This window comes from Coturnix japonica, chromosome 3 (assembly GCF_054131305.1).
Source record: "Coturnix japonica strain WE chromosome 3, WE-NBRP24, whole genome shotgun sequence".
Lineage (NCBI taxonomy): Eukaryota > Metazoa > Chordata > Aves > Galliformes > Phasianidae > Coturnix > Coturnix japonica.
Window position 1 is genome coordinate 91464713 of NC_140665.1, and position 12988 is coordinate 91477700.

General features: G+C 47.5%; 1 protein-coding gene across 5 annotated transcripts in view; it reads left to right on the forward strand.

Annotated features, from left to right (window-relative positions):
* HPCAL1 (hippocalcin like 1) overlaps positions 1-11929 on the forward strand; it is a 47398-nt gene extending 35469 nt beyond the window's left edge. For 3 of the 5 annotated variants that reach the window (XM_015859445.3, XM_085543950.1, XM_085543951.1), the window contains 3 exons: positions 7506-7908; positions 9049-9154; positions 10647-11929. In XM_015859445.3, the coding sequence (XP_015714931.1) occupies positions 7531-7908; positions 9049-9154; positions 10647-10744 (582 nt within the window). In that variant the 5' untranslated portion in view covers positions 7506-7530 and the 3' untranslated portion in view covers positions 10745-11929. The remainder of the gene's footprint in view (positions 1-7505; positions 7909-9048; positions 9155-10646) is intronic. The other 2 variants (XM_015859447.3, XM_085543952.1) reach the window with 1 other exon arrangement.
* Positions 11930-12988: the final 1059 nt, after the last annotated feature.

Below are 12988 nucleotides of genomic sequence, written 5' to 3' on the forward strand. Positions count from 1 at the left end.
GGGAGGAGCTGATCTCTTAATCTCTCTCAGTTTTGGAACAAGTGCAGTTTCGATGGCTATCTCGGCAGGTTGAAACCACAGATGTCTGTTCCAAGCCAGTGGGTAATTGCTTTGTGCAGAGCCGTTCATGAACTAATTTTTTCCTCCAGGAAGCTCAAGTTTGTTTGTTCAATACCGTTTCAAAGTAGTGCCATTCCTTACCAGAGAGCGTGTGTGCGCAGCTCTGCTCTTTCTGACCTGCCTGTGTCTTTGGTTTTGTTTCTTGAGTGTAATTTGGAATATATTTTCCCCACATTGCATCTTAGTGTGTCTAGCCTGCTGTTTTCCAAACCTGTGGTTTCCTTCCTAGTCTCCCTCATTTTCCATTATTAAATCATCCAGCCCACTGCAAATGCCTGAGATGTAGATTTAAACAACTTAGGCACAGCATAAATGTTCCTCTGTTGGGTTTACAGGCAGACTGTGCTCCTCCAGTGCTCTGAGTGTGTTGGAAAACAACAAGCGAGGCTTCCTTCACAAGAGCTGATGCTCAGGATAGAGAATAGGGCATGCAAGAAATGTAACAACTGAATACATGCATTTAAAGTGTGTAAATCACAAGGTCACAAAGGGGCTGAGGTTGGCAGGAACCTCAGAGTCCATCAGGCCCAGCCCTGCTCCAGCAGGGACACCCAGAGCAGGGTGCCCAGCACCATATCTGGGGGCTTCTGGAGAGCTCCAAGGATGAGTGGTGCTGGGACCCTGCTATTTCTTTCAGTGGCAACCCTTGTGGTGTTCAGCAGCGCCCTGGAGCAATGCTATTTAAAGCTGTGAGCTGTAGGATGTAGGAAGCACTTCCTCCACGTTGATCTCTATCCAAACTCTGCAGATGCTTTTGTCTGCTTCCTTGCAGTCCCCCACCCTCCTTGGAGCCACTCCAAAACCTGGGGCAGTGCACTATTGTTTGGCAGGGTCATCCTTAGCTGGGTCTCCTTTCCTTTTCCAAAACAAACTACTGCTATACCAAAATGCCCAAGAATGGAGGCATGAGCTGGAGAATCAGCAGAAATGTCCGTCTGTCTGCCCTTGCCTTGCCACTCCTTGTGCAATTGATGTTGCAGAGTGGAAGTACAGGGGCTGGCCTTCCTCAGGGAGCACCATGGATGTTTGCTGCTGTTTTTTGTTGTTGCTGTGAATCTGTGGGGGACAGGGATATCTCCAGATGAACTTGACAAGCCATGTTCTGTCTTCTCTGCGATAGAGGGTAAAGAAGTCGAAGCACAATATTCACAAGGACGTGAGAGCCTGAAATGCTTTTAAGGTATTGCCTATTTTTATGTGGCGCCAACTATTTCCAGCAGCTTTGAAGCTGGCTCCCCTGGCCATGGAGGTTCCCTTTTTAACGAGTATCCAACAAACAAAGTGTGCTTCATGGACTCCAAGGCTAAGGGAAGTGGCCTTCTTCATGAGTGCTGAAACGTGATGTCGGCACATGCTGGGTGAGCACATCACGCCAGAACCTTTCACTTAGCACCTTGTCCTCCATCAGCATACCCCTCCTTTCAGTCACCACCACATCCTTTAAACACTTTTTTCCTGTTTCTCCATAGGAGGAAAAACTAAATGATAAACTATTGCATTGATGTTGCGCAATTGGTCTGCTGACGGGAAGGTCTTGTTCTTCAGTGGCCAGAGTGATAAAAGAGAAGAGAGCAGCTGAGGGCATTGCCTGGACCCTTAGAGGTCAGCTGAGGGCAGTACCTTGGCACAGCCAGACCCAGAAGACCTTATCTGCCCACAGCCTGGTGTGGTAAAGCCTTACTGGCTGCGTTCTTTTCCCTTTAATGAAACAACATTCATAAAGACAGCGCTACCTGAAAGTGAGATCTTAAGGTAGTGTCAGGAGTGGGTTTTTTTTCTCCCCCCCCCCCCCCCCCCCAGGAATGTCCACCATCTATGTAAGCATTCAGGGAAGATGCCGTTTTCCTGTTTTTCCAGCTGAGCCCTTCACCGATGCAGCACAGTGATGACAGGGCCAGGCTGTACCCCATGTGTGGTCTCAAGGGGAGGTCAGATCTCCTCATTTCATGCCTGTTGGGGGCCTCCTGCCTCAGACCCAGCTCATCTCCTTCCTGTCAGTATACCCATTTAGGGAGGAAAATACACCCATTGGGACACCACTGGCATCACTTAGAAATAAATTCAGTTAGATTTGATTTTCCGCTTGCCGTCTTGTGCAGCCTGCTGACAGATGCAGCTCCAGGCTGCCCTCCCTGCAACGCTCGGGAAAGCACATTTGATGTGGGTATTGCTGAGATAGAGCCCTGGGGTGGAGGTTAATGAGAAAAGTGATGTCTGGGCTGGGGATGGCACGGTTTGCTCCTGAGATTATTTGTGCTCAAGTATTGAATGCCGCACAGAAATGCCAGAGGAGGGAATAGGTTGTTCCACAGCTGCTCTTTGTCCCCCTAAAAATGTCATCGTGTGCCTGGATGTGTCTGCAGCTGTCCCCTGCAATCCAGATTCAGTATGGGGTGCTGATGCTGTGGCCTCAAGGCACAAAGGTTGTGCTGTCCCTGACCTGTGCAAGTAGCTCCCAGCATGGCACTGCCCTTTCCTCCAAACTTGGTGCTGGGTATTGTGGCTTCCCTGTAAGAAATAGAAATCATAGAATCATAGAATCACAAGGTTGGAAAGATCATCTAGTCCAATCGTCCTCCCTTTACCATGCCTACAGAAAACCCCTAAACCATATCTCCTAGCTCCCTATCCAGACGCTAATCATCTCTTACATTCTTGCTCCTTGCTTATAAAAAGTAAAATCTGACATTAGCACAGCCACCTGCACAAAGACTCAGCAATGCCCTCCTCCAGTGCAGAGCTTGGGCTGGTTTCCAACACTACCATATTGGTGGGATGCTCTTCTTACACAGTTATTTTACAGAGCTGTTGTTTCGTACACCTGTGCAGAAAGAAAAAGATAGCGTGAAACACTCCGTTTGCTTATAGGTTTTTAACTCAGGCATTTATTTCATTCAGCAAACAGGAAAATAAAGGTTCGAAGCAATTAGATTACTATCATTAGTAGCTGCACCGAAGGGGAAAGGAAGCAGTGTTTGGAGAAGAATTTGGTCTTCGGTGTGGTGAAATCTATTTTTGCAAGTGAATTAAGTGGTGGCTTCTGTCCTTTATTAACATGGCGGTATGTAAAAACACGCAGTGCTGCTGCAGAGAAGGTTTGTGTAGAGAGCTAGGTGAATAAAATAGAAGGATGCGGTTCTGTTCGGCTTGAGGCTTCAGCAACAAAATATTGAGTAGCAGTAGAAATTGTTAGCAATAACAATTGCAGCTGGTCAATGAAAATGTTAGTGGCAAGCGATCTTCCTCTTTTCTTTTTCCCTTGGTGGCTCATTAAGCATCTAAACAAATGCCAGTTCAATTTTTGTTTGAGGTAGCTGGTTGGCGTACATCCAAACCCACACTGCTTATCATCTTCTTCCTAAGCACACCTCTGTTAAGTAAGGCTTCTTTTTCCCTCTCAATTTCTCACCAGCCTTTGAAAACCATTGCAGCCGCCCTCCTTGCCAAAGACAGCTCCAGTCGCAGCCCTGGGATCCCCCGGTTCCTCAAAGCCCCCAGTCTCAGCACCATACATGCAGCTGGGAAAACAATGTCAGGAACATGCTTTACGGATTTTGTGATGGTGGCTCAGCACTCCAGAAGGGGAAGAGAGACTGATCTGTTGCCTCTGTGTGACTGTAGCAGGGCACTGCTCTTTTTTTTTGCTCCTGAAATCTCGGATGTAATAAAACTGAATCACAGAATCACAGAGTGGTTGGATTTGGAGGGACCTCACATCCCCACCAGCTCAGGCTGCCCACTGCACATCCAGCCCAGCCCTGAGCACCTGCAGGGATGGGGCACCCACAGTTCTTTGGGAAGCTGTGCCAGGGCCTCACCACCCTCTGAGCAAAGAACTCCCTCCTAACATCTAACTTAAATCTCCCCTCCTTTGGCCTAAAGCCATTCCCCTTTGTCCTATCACTGTCAGACCATGTAAGAAGTCATTCTCCCTCCTGCTTATAAGCTCCCTTCATGTACTGGAAGGCTGCAGCGAGGTCTCCCTGGAGCCTCCTCTTCTCTAGGCTGAACCTGTTCTGCTTTCTGTCCTTTCCTTCCCTCTGACCTTTGGGAACCACACAGTGTTTCTGTGCTTTGCACTCACAGAAGATTATTTGAAATCACATATCACAATAGTACCTTGAATTAATGTGACGTGGGCTTTTCCTCCTGCAACCCAGTCTGCTTGGAAAAAAGACCTTGTACACGAAGACATTGTGCTGACATGTTTCCCTTGCTGTGTAATACTGTGTAAACTAAGCAAACTTTGCTTTTTTAAGCCTTGCATCCAGTGGCAGAATGAGGCTGCCTGCTTCTGCCTTGCTTTCACTAAGAAATAAGAAAAGGGCAAAGGGAGGAGATGAGGAACATCCACTCATGGTTTGCTTTTCCTGTCTCAAATGACAGGCTGCATCCCTGCCTGATCTGCTCCCACCCAAATTAACCTAATTTCCTAATTTGCTCAAAATATTTCTATGCTTTTCTTATTGCATTGGGAATATTTGCCCTTTACAATAATAAGCTCTCCTCTCTGAGTTGGAAAACACTGTAGAGAGCTCCCTGAGGAGCTGTCAGATTTTCTGGCCCTTGTGCAGGTCTCCACAGCCCTGTTTTCCTCATTTGCAGCAGCCGGTGCAGTCAGGGTGGGTTTGAGAAGGCTGGCAGGGTGATGGGGCTGGGGAAGTCCCACAACCAAACTCTTCTGGATGCAAGCTTGCACCCCAAACAGCTCTCAGCTGTGTGCATCAGTGCTCAGTGCCCTCAGACTAATTCATTTCCTGAGTTAATCAGGAATACAACCCTGAGGAAAGTGCCAAATAGGAAGAATCCAGAGCCCTGTAAGTGAATTTCTAAGTTTACAGTTCTTGTGTTTGGCTCCATGAAATCAATGTGCCATCTTGGGGTATTCCTCTCACATTTCTCTTGGCAGGATTGGAGCTGTGTAATTCTTCTTTCTTTGGAGGGCTGGGGACGGATGCTCAGCTACACCTGCTGATCATTCCCAGGCATAGAACTGGGATTTTTATGGTACTTTACTGGTGATGAGGGCCTTTGAAGATCATCTGATCCAACCTCTGATAGTAGTGCAGGTCACTCAGAGAAAGGTGCCCAGCACCATGGTCAGGCCTCTTGGAGATCTCCAAGGAGGAGACCCCACAGCCCCTCTAGAACCTGTAACAGTCTTTGCCACCACTGCTGTAAAATAACATTTCCAAGCAGAGTCTCTCTTAACAGAATGCTCACAGTATCCCTGTGGGCTAATCCTTTTGTGTCCTCTTCTGCACCCCAGGGCATCAGTGACAGATCTGATGCTTTGGCTGTTTTAATAAAAAGTCTTCAGCTCCATATTGCATTTCAGCCCACTTCAGAGCAGTGGAGCGGCACTGGCTGCCTGCCTTATGCTGCTCCTTGGCTTTGGGCTCCCTTAGCCCCAGGGACACCGTGCTGCAGGTTTGGGACCATTGTGAACCTCAGTTCTGTTCTGTGAGACAAATGGTGCTAGTTTTCCCCCTGCAAAGCACATAGCTTAGGTATCACAGAGCATTTATTGTGTTCACTGTGCACTTTCTCTGCTAAAGATCACTACTGTCCCAAACTCAGGCACTTCACGTCCTTTTGTTAATGCTATATCCATACACAAGCAGTTTTACACAAGGAAGAGCCATTCCTCTTGCAGCCTTAACTTAATGCCGTGGGAACCTCCCTTCAGGAGCTCAGGTCAAAGAGATTGCAGTGAAAAAGCCAGCCTGGTCCTGGTGTGAGCAGCAGCATCTCCCGCCATGTCAGTGTGTACAGCCGGCCCTGAGGCAAGGGATTCAGATAGCACAGGCTCTTTAAAAGAGCAACCACACGCAAACATCCCAACTACCCACAGCCCTCATCACAGCACTGACCTGAGCACCCCGAGCCCCCTCCCTGCAATATCCATTAGCATCCATCCTCCGAGTGCTCTTGCCTCTAAATCAGCAACGAGTGATCTGCTGAAAGCAATCGAATGAAACATCAGTGGGGTGCTGGCACTGGGGGGCTCCTACTGTGATTTATGAGGTATTTAGGCATTGCATTTTGGAGAAGCTACCTGAAACACAATGCATAGCAAAGGTGGCTTTGAGATGTGCTTTAATAAATTAATGCTAAAGTCGGTTGTTCAATTATTCTTCACAAATTGGTTACAACAACGGCGGGGTTATGTTTGGGTTGAGTGCATTATGAAGCCTTTCAGAAAGCTCATATGCAAAAAAGGATTGTGTTTAGATCTCTGCACCTCACTTTTCTGACAAAATGATCCAAAAGAGGAGGAAGGGCTGAAACAGTCTGTAATTTTTTGAATGCAAAGACGACAGGGATATAAAGCTTCAAGATTAAATGAGCATCCATCCAAAGAACAGGGTACTTACTTACCTTACTGCTATTGGAAGTATTGACTCCAACAACTAAGCTTTTGCTGTTGAGGAACCTCTCTTTGTACGGGAAAAGGGCAACAGTGGCACTAAATGTTTTCAAACCTCCTCTGGCCAACAAGTTCCAGCAAGCAGAGCCACACAGGGACCTACAGAAAGCTGCCACACACCGGGCAGAAGTAGAGTTTCATGGCTGAAACGCAGCTTTTATGGTAAAGAGATGTGCCAGTGATAGCAGAGCTTGCTGCATTGAGCTGGGCTCTGTCTCCAAGCATCCAGCCACAGGGCAGGATGTGGATTTTGTACACTGCTGAGGCAACACACAAAGTAAGTGGAATGCAAATAAAATGAGGCTAAATTCAGCTGTTGAAAAGCTCTCTGCTGCTCAGCCCCCTTCTTTTCTGCTGACCTATAACATTTTTGTAGGTTCTTATGCATGCCTGGGATGTTTACCCCTGGGAACTGCTCAGCCCTGGTACATTTCGCAGTGTTGGTGTCTGCATGCCATGCTGCTCAGCACTTGCTCTTTTGGCTCTGGATAAGCGTGACGGGGATGCAAAGCAGGGCAATGGCACACTGCTTTGGTTATTGTACATTGTTATACTTTCTGACAGAACAAAAGGTGGTTAGGGTAGGGAATGGTGGGGAATACTGAGCTTACAGAATAAGTGGCTGAGTTGGATGGGACCTCACAGCCTACCAACCCAACCCCTGTCATGGGCTGGCTGACCCCACCAGCTCAGGCTGCCCAGGGCGCACCCAACCCTGCATGGATGGGGCACCCACAGCTCTCTGGGCAGCTGTGCCAGGGCCTCACCACCCTCTGTTTGGGCTCCTTCAATCCCATTGCTGTCCCTACCCATTCCTGCTCAATGGATCAGCCATTGCAATGGATCAGCGATTTTAGAGGGGTGGGGGTCAAGAATTGGACCTGGGCACTGCAGACTATTCTAAGGGGAGTGGTGGTATATCACAGAGATAACACAGGTGCTCTCTCATTGGCAGCAGCTGAGCCAGGCTCTGGGCAAGGATGGGGAAGCAGAACAGCAAGCTGCGCCCTGAAGTGCTGCAGGACCTGCGCGAGAACACCGAGTTCACGGACCATGAGCTGCAGGAGTGGTACAAGGGCTTCCTAAAAGATTGCCCAACGGGCCATTTGACTGTGGAGGAGTTTAAAAAAATCTACGCCAATTTTTTCCCTTACGGCGACGCATCGAAGTTCGCTGAACACGTGTTCCGCACCTTCGACACCAACGGCGACGGGACCATCGACTTCAGGGAATTTATCATTGCGCTGAGCGTCACCTCACGGGGCAAGCTCGAGCAGAAGCTCAAGTGGGCGTTCAGCATGTATGACCTGGATGGCAACGGGTACATCAGCCGCGGTGAAATGCTGGAAATAGTGCAGGTGAGCCACTGCCCCCGGTTTTGTGTTCACTGCTGTAACTTCTAGACTTGAGAATGGAGATTGTCTGTGGTGCTGGGACACACCATATTCTCAAGGGGTGGTTTGGAGTCGTGGTGGGACCTCTGAGGTGCAAATGAGCAAAGGTCCCAAGAGATAAATGCAGCTCTGTGCAACAGGGCTGTGGCCAAAGTCTCCCTAGAGATTCTTCAGTGGGGTTTTGATGGGGTTTAGAAAGACCGAAATGCAAATTTTTCTCTCCTGATTGACCTCAAGTTCAATACCTTGGGCACTGAAACTTCAAATCGGAGTCAAGGTGAGCTCAGAATTAGAAGACCGTGTCATGTTCTTGTCCCCTGAAGGCTGGGTCCCAGGTCAGTGGCATCCACTCTGATGGATGAACACGAGAGGTACCTCTGAACATCAGGGAGCGCTTCTTGCTGTGTGGGTGGCCGAGTGCTGCAGCTGGTTGCCCAGGGAGGTGATGGAGTCTTCCTCCTTGATTGATACTCAGAAGCCACCCAGACTTAGAATGGAACCATCAGATGACCTGGTTTCAAGACCATTGAGTCCAGCCACCCACCAGACCTACTGAGTCCCATCGCAGAGCCACAGTGCTGGGCTCTTTGCTCTGGGCATCCCTGAATGAGCAGGGGTGGAAACAGATGGACCCAGAAGCCCTGCCCACCCAACCACTGTGACCCTGTGGTTCAGCCCCTAACTGCATCCAAACCAGCACTTGGTTTGTGCGTTGGTGTCCCCAGTGTGTTTCAACTGAGCAAAGAGCAGCAGCCTCCCTCAGCCCCTTGCAGAAGGCAGATTCTCACACTGGCACTTCACTCCTGTATCCTGGCTCAGTCCTCCTCGTACATTCATCTAAACCCTGGTTTTCTCTTAACCTCACCCAGCCGTGTGGGCGCTGCTTTGAAGTGCGAATGAAGACAGGAAAGAACAATCAAAAAAAGCTGCAGTCAGAAATTCCTATTTGTTTTGGTTTATAAAAGTCCTGCAGTTGCCTGGTGGGGTCAGCTGCCTTTTTATTGCTTCAGGCTTAAATTAGTTTTCTCAATCCTGAAGCTTTGCAGCTCGGGTCATGTTTTTCCTATATCTTTTTTTTTTTATTATTTTTTTTTTGATACGCAGGCAATCTACAAAATGGTTTCATCAGTAATGAAAATGCCAGAAGACGAATCCACTCCAGAGAAGCGAACAGACAAGATCTTCAGACAGATGGACACAAACAATGACGGTACGATCCCCTTCATCCTGCCCAAGGGAGAGATGCTTGGTGGGAGCGTGGGTTTAGCTTCAGTGTCGAGGAGACCTATAACAATGTGGCTTTATGTTTAGAAAGGCTATTTTTTCTTTCAGGGCATTTTGTGGCCAGGTTTTGGTGTCTGCTACCACAGCCCCAGGTCACATGCCCCGTTCTGCTGTGTTTAACCCTTGACTTCAGCAAGAACACTGCTGGCAGTTCTCCTTTGCACTTTGCTTTAAAGTATTGTGAGGAAAGGGGAATGCTTATAAACTTCCCAATAGTCACAAGTGCTCTTTTTCAGACCAACAGAAAATTCAGAAAATGCTTTTTTTTGGTGATGTTAGCCTGAAGCTAAGATGGAAGCTTGCCACGGGCTTGGGTGCTGCACCCAAACAGGGACCTTTCCCCATTCCTGCAATAGGCTGAGAGCATAGGATCATAGAATCATAAAAGCAACCATAGGTTGGAAAGGACCTACAAGATCACTTAGTCCAATTGACCTCCCATCACCATTGATACCACAAGCCACTAAACCAGATCTCATAGCTCCTCATCCAGATGCCTCTTGAACGCTGCCAGGGATGGCGACTCCACCACCTCCCTGGGCAGCCATTCCAGTGCCTGACCACTCTCAGAAAAAAAGTTCCTTCTTATGTCTAATCTAAACCTCCTCTGGTACAACTTGCAGCCATTTCCTCGGGTCCTGTTTGTTGCCTGGCAGAAGAGGCCAAACCCCTCCTCATCCCAACCTCCCTTCAGGAAGCTGTAGAGGTCTCCCCTGAGCCTCCTCTTCTCCAGACTAAACAATCCCAGCTCCCTCAGCTGCTCCTTATAAGACTGCAGGGAGCCTGTGCTCCCAGCTGGTGACACCAGCACTATGCATCTGTGCCTCGTGGCCTGTAGTGGCACTGGGAAGCAGCCAGAAGCACCATGCTTGTGAGCAGCTTGGGCCATGAAATGGATGTCCTTCATTAATGGGTCATGCCTCAGTGTCTCAAATGGAAGAGCCGTGTGGGAGCGGGAGGGAGGCGAGGGGCTACAGGGACAATAGAGCTGCACTGCTCACCCCCAGCTGTGCAAAGCAGAGATTTGGGAAGTCAGGGTTAAAACATCATAGCAATAGGAGCATCATATTCAAAGCACACAGTCAGGTACCGAGCACCGTGTTTGTGTTATTTGTGTGTCTCATCTCTGTGCAAACGGCTGATGACATTAGAATGATTGGTGTGATGTTTTTTGTGGCAGTGCCTTTTTAAATAAGAAATGACAATTTTTTGTGGGATTGTTTTGCAGAAGAAAGATGCATCCAGACTTAAGGGCTTGAGTGGGATTTGGCTGCCGTGCATCGCGCTAAATTCCCCTAGATGCATTTGCAATAGATTAGATATATGCGCATTGCTTGTGTGCAGAGGGCTTATATTAAGCTGCAGCGAGCGGCAGCAATGAATGACTTCTTTTCTGTTTCACATTTCCTCCTTTGAAGGCAAGCTGTCCCTGGAGGAGTTCATCAAAGGTGCCAAGAGCGATCCCTCCATCGTGCGGTTGTTACAGTGCGACCCCAGCAGCGCGAGCCAATTCTGATCGGAGTGGACAGTTTGCAAGGAGAATTCAGCTTGTCTTTCAAGCTTTGCTCGCAAATGGATGCCTTCTCAATCATTCCTCAACAGTTAGTGGATAAGATAACATTGCCAGATTGTGTGTGTCCGAGTGAAACTGCCCTCGCCCCTCACTAACACCAGTGTTGCTCTCCTTCGGCAGCTCCATTTCTGCTTTCCTGTAATGTTTTGATTCACTCTGCACGCGTTAAGGGTAACTGAAAGGTGTTTACATGCAGATACAAGGAGCTGAACCTCCACTGGGGTGTCCCCTTCACTTCAGCTGTGGGGAAGGGGGTGTCCCATGGGCTCGGGAGGACACTAGGTAGAACTTTGGCCCAACATAGCAGGTGGCAGGTAACTTATTGCTTCTGAAGTGACTATGTGGGGAAAAAAAAACAAACATGGACTGAACAGAGTAGAAAGTTCAAATTAAATAAAACAAAAACTAACAAAAAAAAAAGTAAAAAATAAAATAAAATTAAAAAAACACACAAAAAAAAGCAGCTTTCCTGGGCATGGTTCCAATTTTCTTTTTGAGGAAAATTGCTTGCACTTATCTAATGGTCTTTCCTTTCTTTTAATATATATATATATAAATTATATATATATGGTGAAGTAAAATTTTAAATATTTAGGTCATCTATTTAAGGCATAAAATAGACTCCAGCTTTGTTTCTTCTAGTTGTCCGTGATTTATTCCAATCTTGGAGATGATTGGGTTTTTTGTTTTTGTTTTTTTTGTTTTGTTTTTTTTTTGTTGGGTTTTTTTTGTTTTTTTTTTTGGTGGTATTTATGCATTAGCAAATTGCTGTTCCAAAAGAAAAATGCATGAGTAGCAGTTTGTGGGTATTTCACTCTGTTTAATTCCCGAATGCAAATATTTGTTCATTTTTACTGTCGATCGTTCTGGCGTTACTGTATTAACGGGAGATCCGAAAGGAGCAAATCCTCCTTTTCTATTTCTCAGTGGAGTCCTACGTTATGGTGGTCGCTGCGTCCAGTGGCTTTGAGTGACCTGAGGTGACGTGAGTCGCACCGCTGTCCTCCACCTCGCTGCGCCTCTCCCCTTGCTGTCAATAACGTTAATAGTCTCGTGCATTCCAGTGTTATTTAATATCTGCCTAATGCCAAGAAATACTCATTGAAATAAAAGACTACTTTTCTTGTCCGTCCCTGTCTTTTTTTCACCCAAGTCGTGTGGTTGAGTATCCAATTGGAAATGTGCTGGCAGGTAGCACTCAGGCTTATGTCAGTGTTGCTGAGCGGAGCGACACATTCATTACCTTTTTCCCTAGAAATTCCAATTTGAGCCATTAAACCAACACTGTGTTCGACTGCAACATGATGCTGGTGGTTCAGGCTGGATATGAGGAAACATTTCTTCTCAGAAGGAGTGTTGAGGCAGTGCCATAGAGTGGAGTCACCAACCCTGGAGGTGCTGAAGAAACATGGAGATGTGGCACTGAGGGACGCTGTCAGTGGGCACGGTGGGGATGGGCTGAGTTGGACCTGATGATCTTCAAGGTCTTTTCCAACCTCAATGACTCTATGATTCTATGAAAGTGAAGCCAGTCAGGAGTCTGCTTTTCCTGGGTAATCCAAGGGGGAAAAAAAACAACACAAAAGTATGGGAAAAACACGGGAACATGGTGCTTCCAAGAGGACCAAGTACTTGGATCCTGGGTGCTTTGTGGGGTCTTAATATGAGCCAGGCATAGTTTTATTCAAGCGCCGCACAATGTCCCTTTTGTTATATACTAAGGATGGAAGAGTGAGCTTGGTGTAGCTTTCAGACATGCATCTAGTCTTCTCCCATCATTATATTACTTCAGTAAGTTACATCTTTCGTACTTTCCTGCCATCCCTCCTCTTCTGGTTTCTGCTTCTGCCTTCGGTGAGTAGCAAGTTTCAGCTGCTGTTTGACAGAACCCCAACTGTTCTCACCAGAACCCAAAACATGTTCCAGTCCCAGCTTTGATACTTCTCCTAGCTTCACTTTGCACCTCACCACCCCCTGAGTTTCCTCCTAACATCCAACCTAAATTCCCCTTTTAGTTTAAAACCGTATCTCTCTGTCCTGTCACCATCATACCATGCATAAAGTCGGTCTCCGTCTTGTTTACAAGCTCCCTTTGAGGCTGCAATGCACTCACCCAGGAGCATTCTCTTTCCCATGCTGAACAAGCCCAGTGGACCCAGTGGACGGATGGAGCCCTGCAGCTCATCA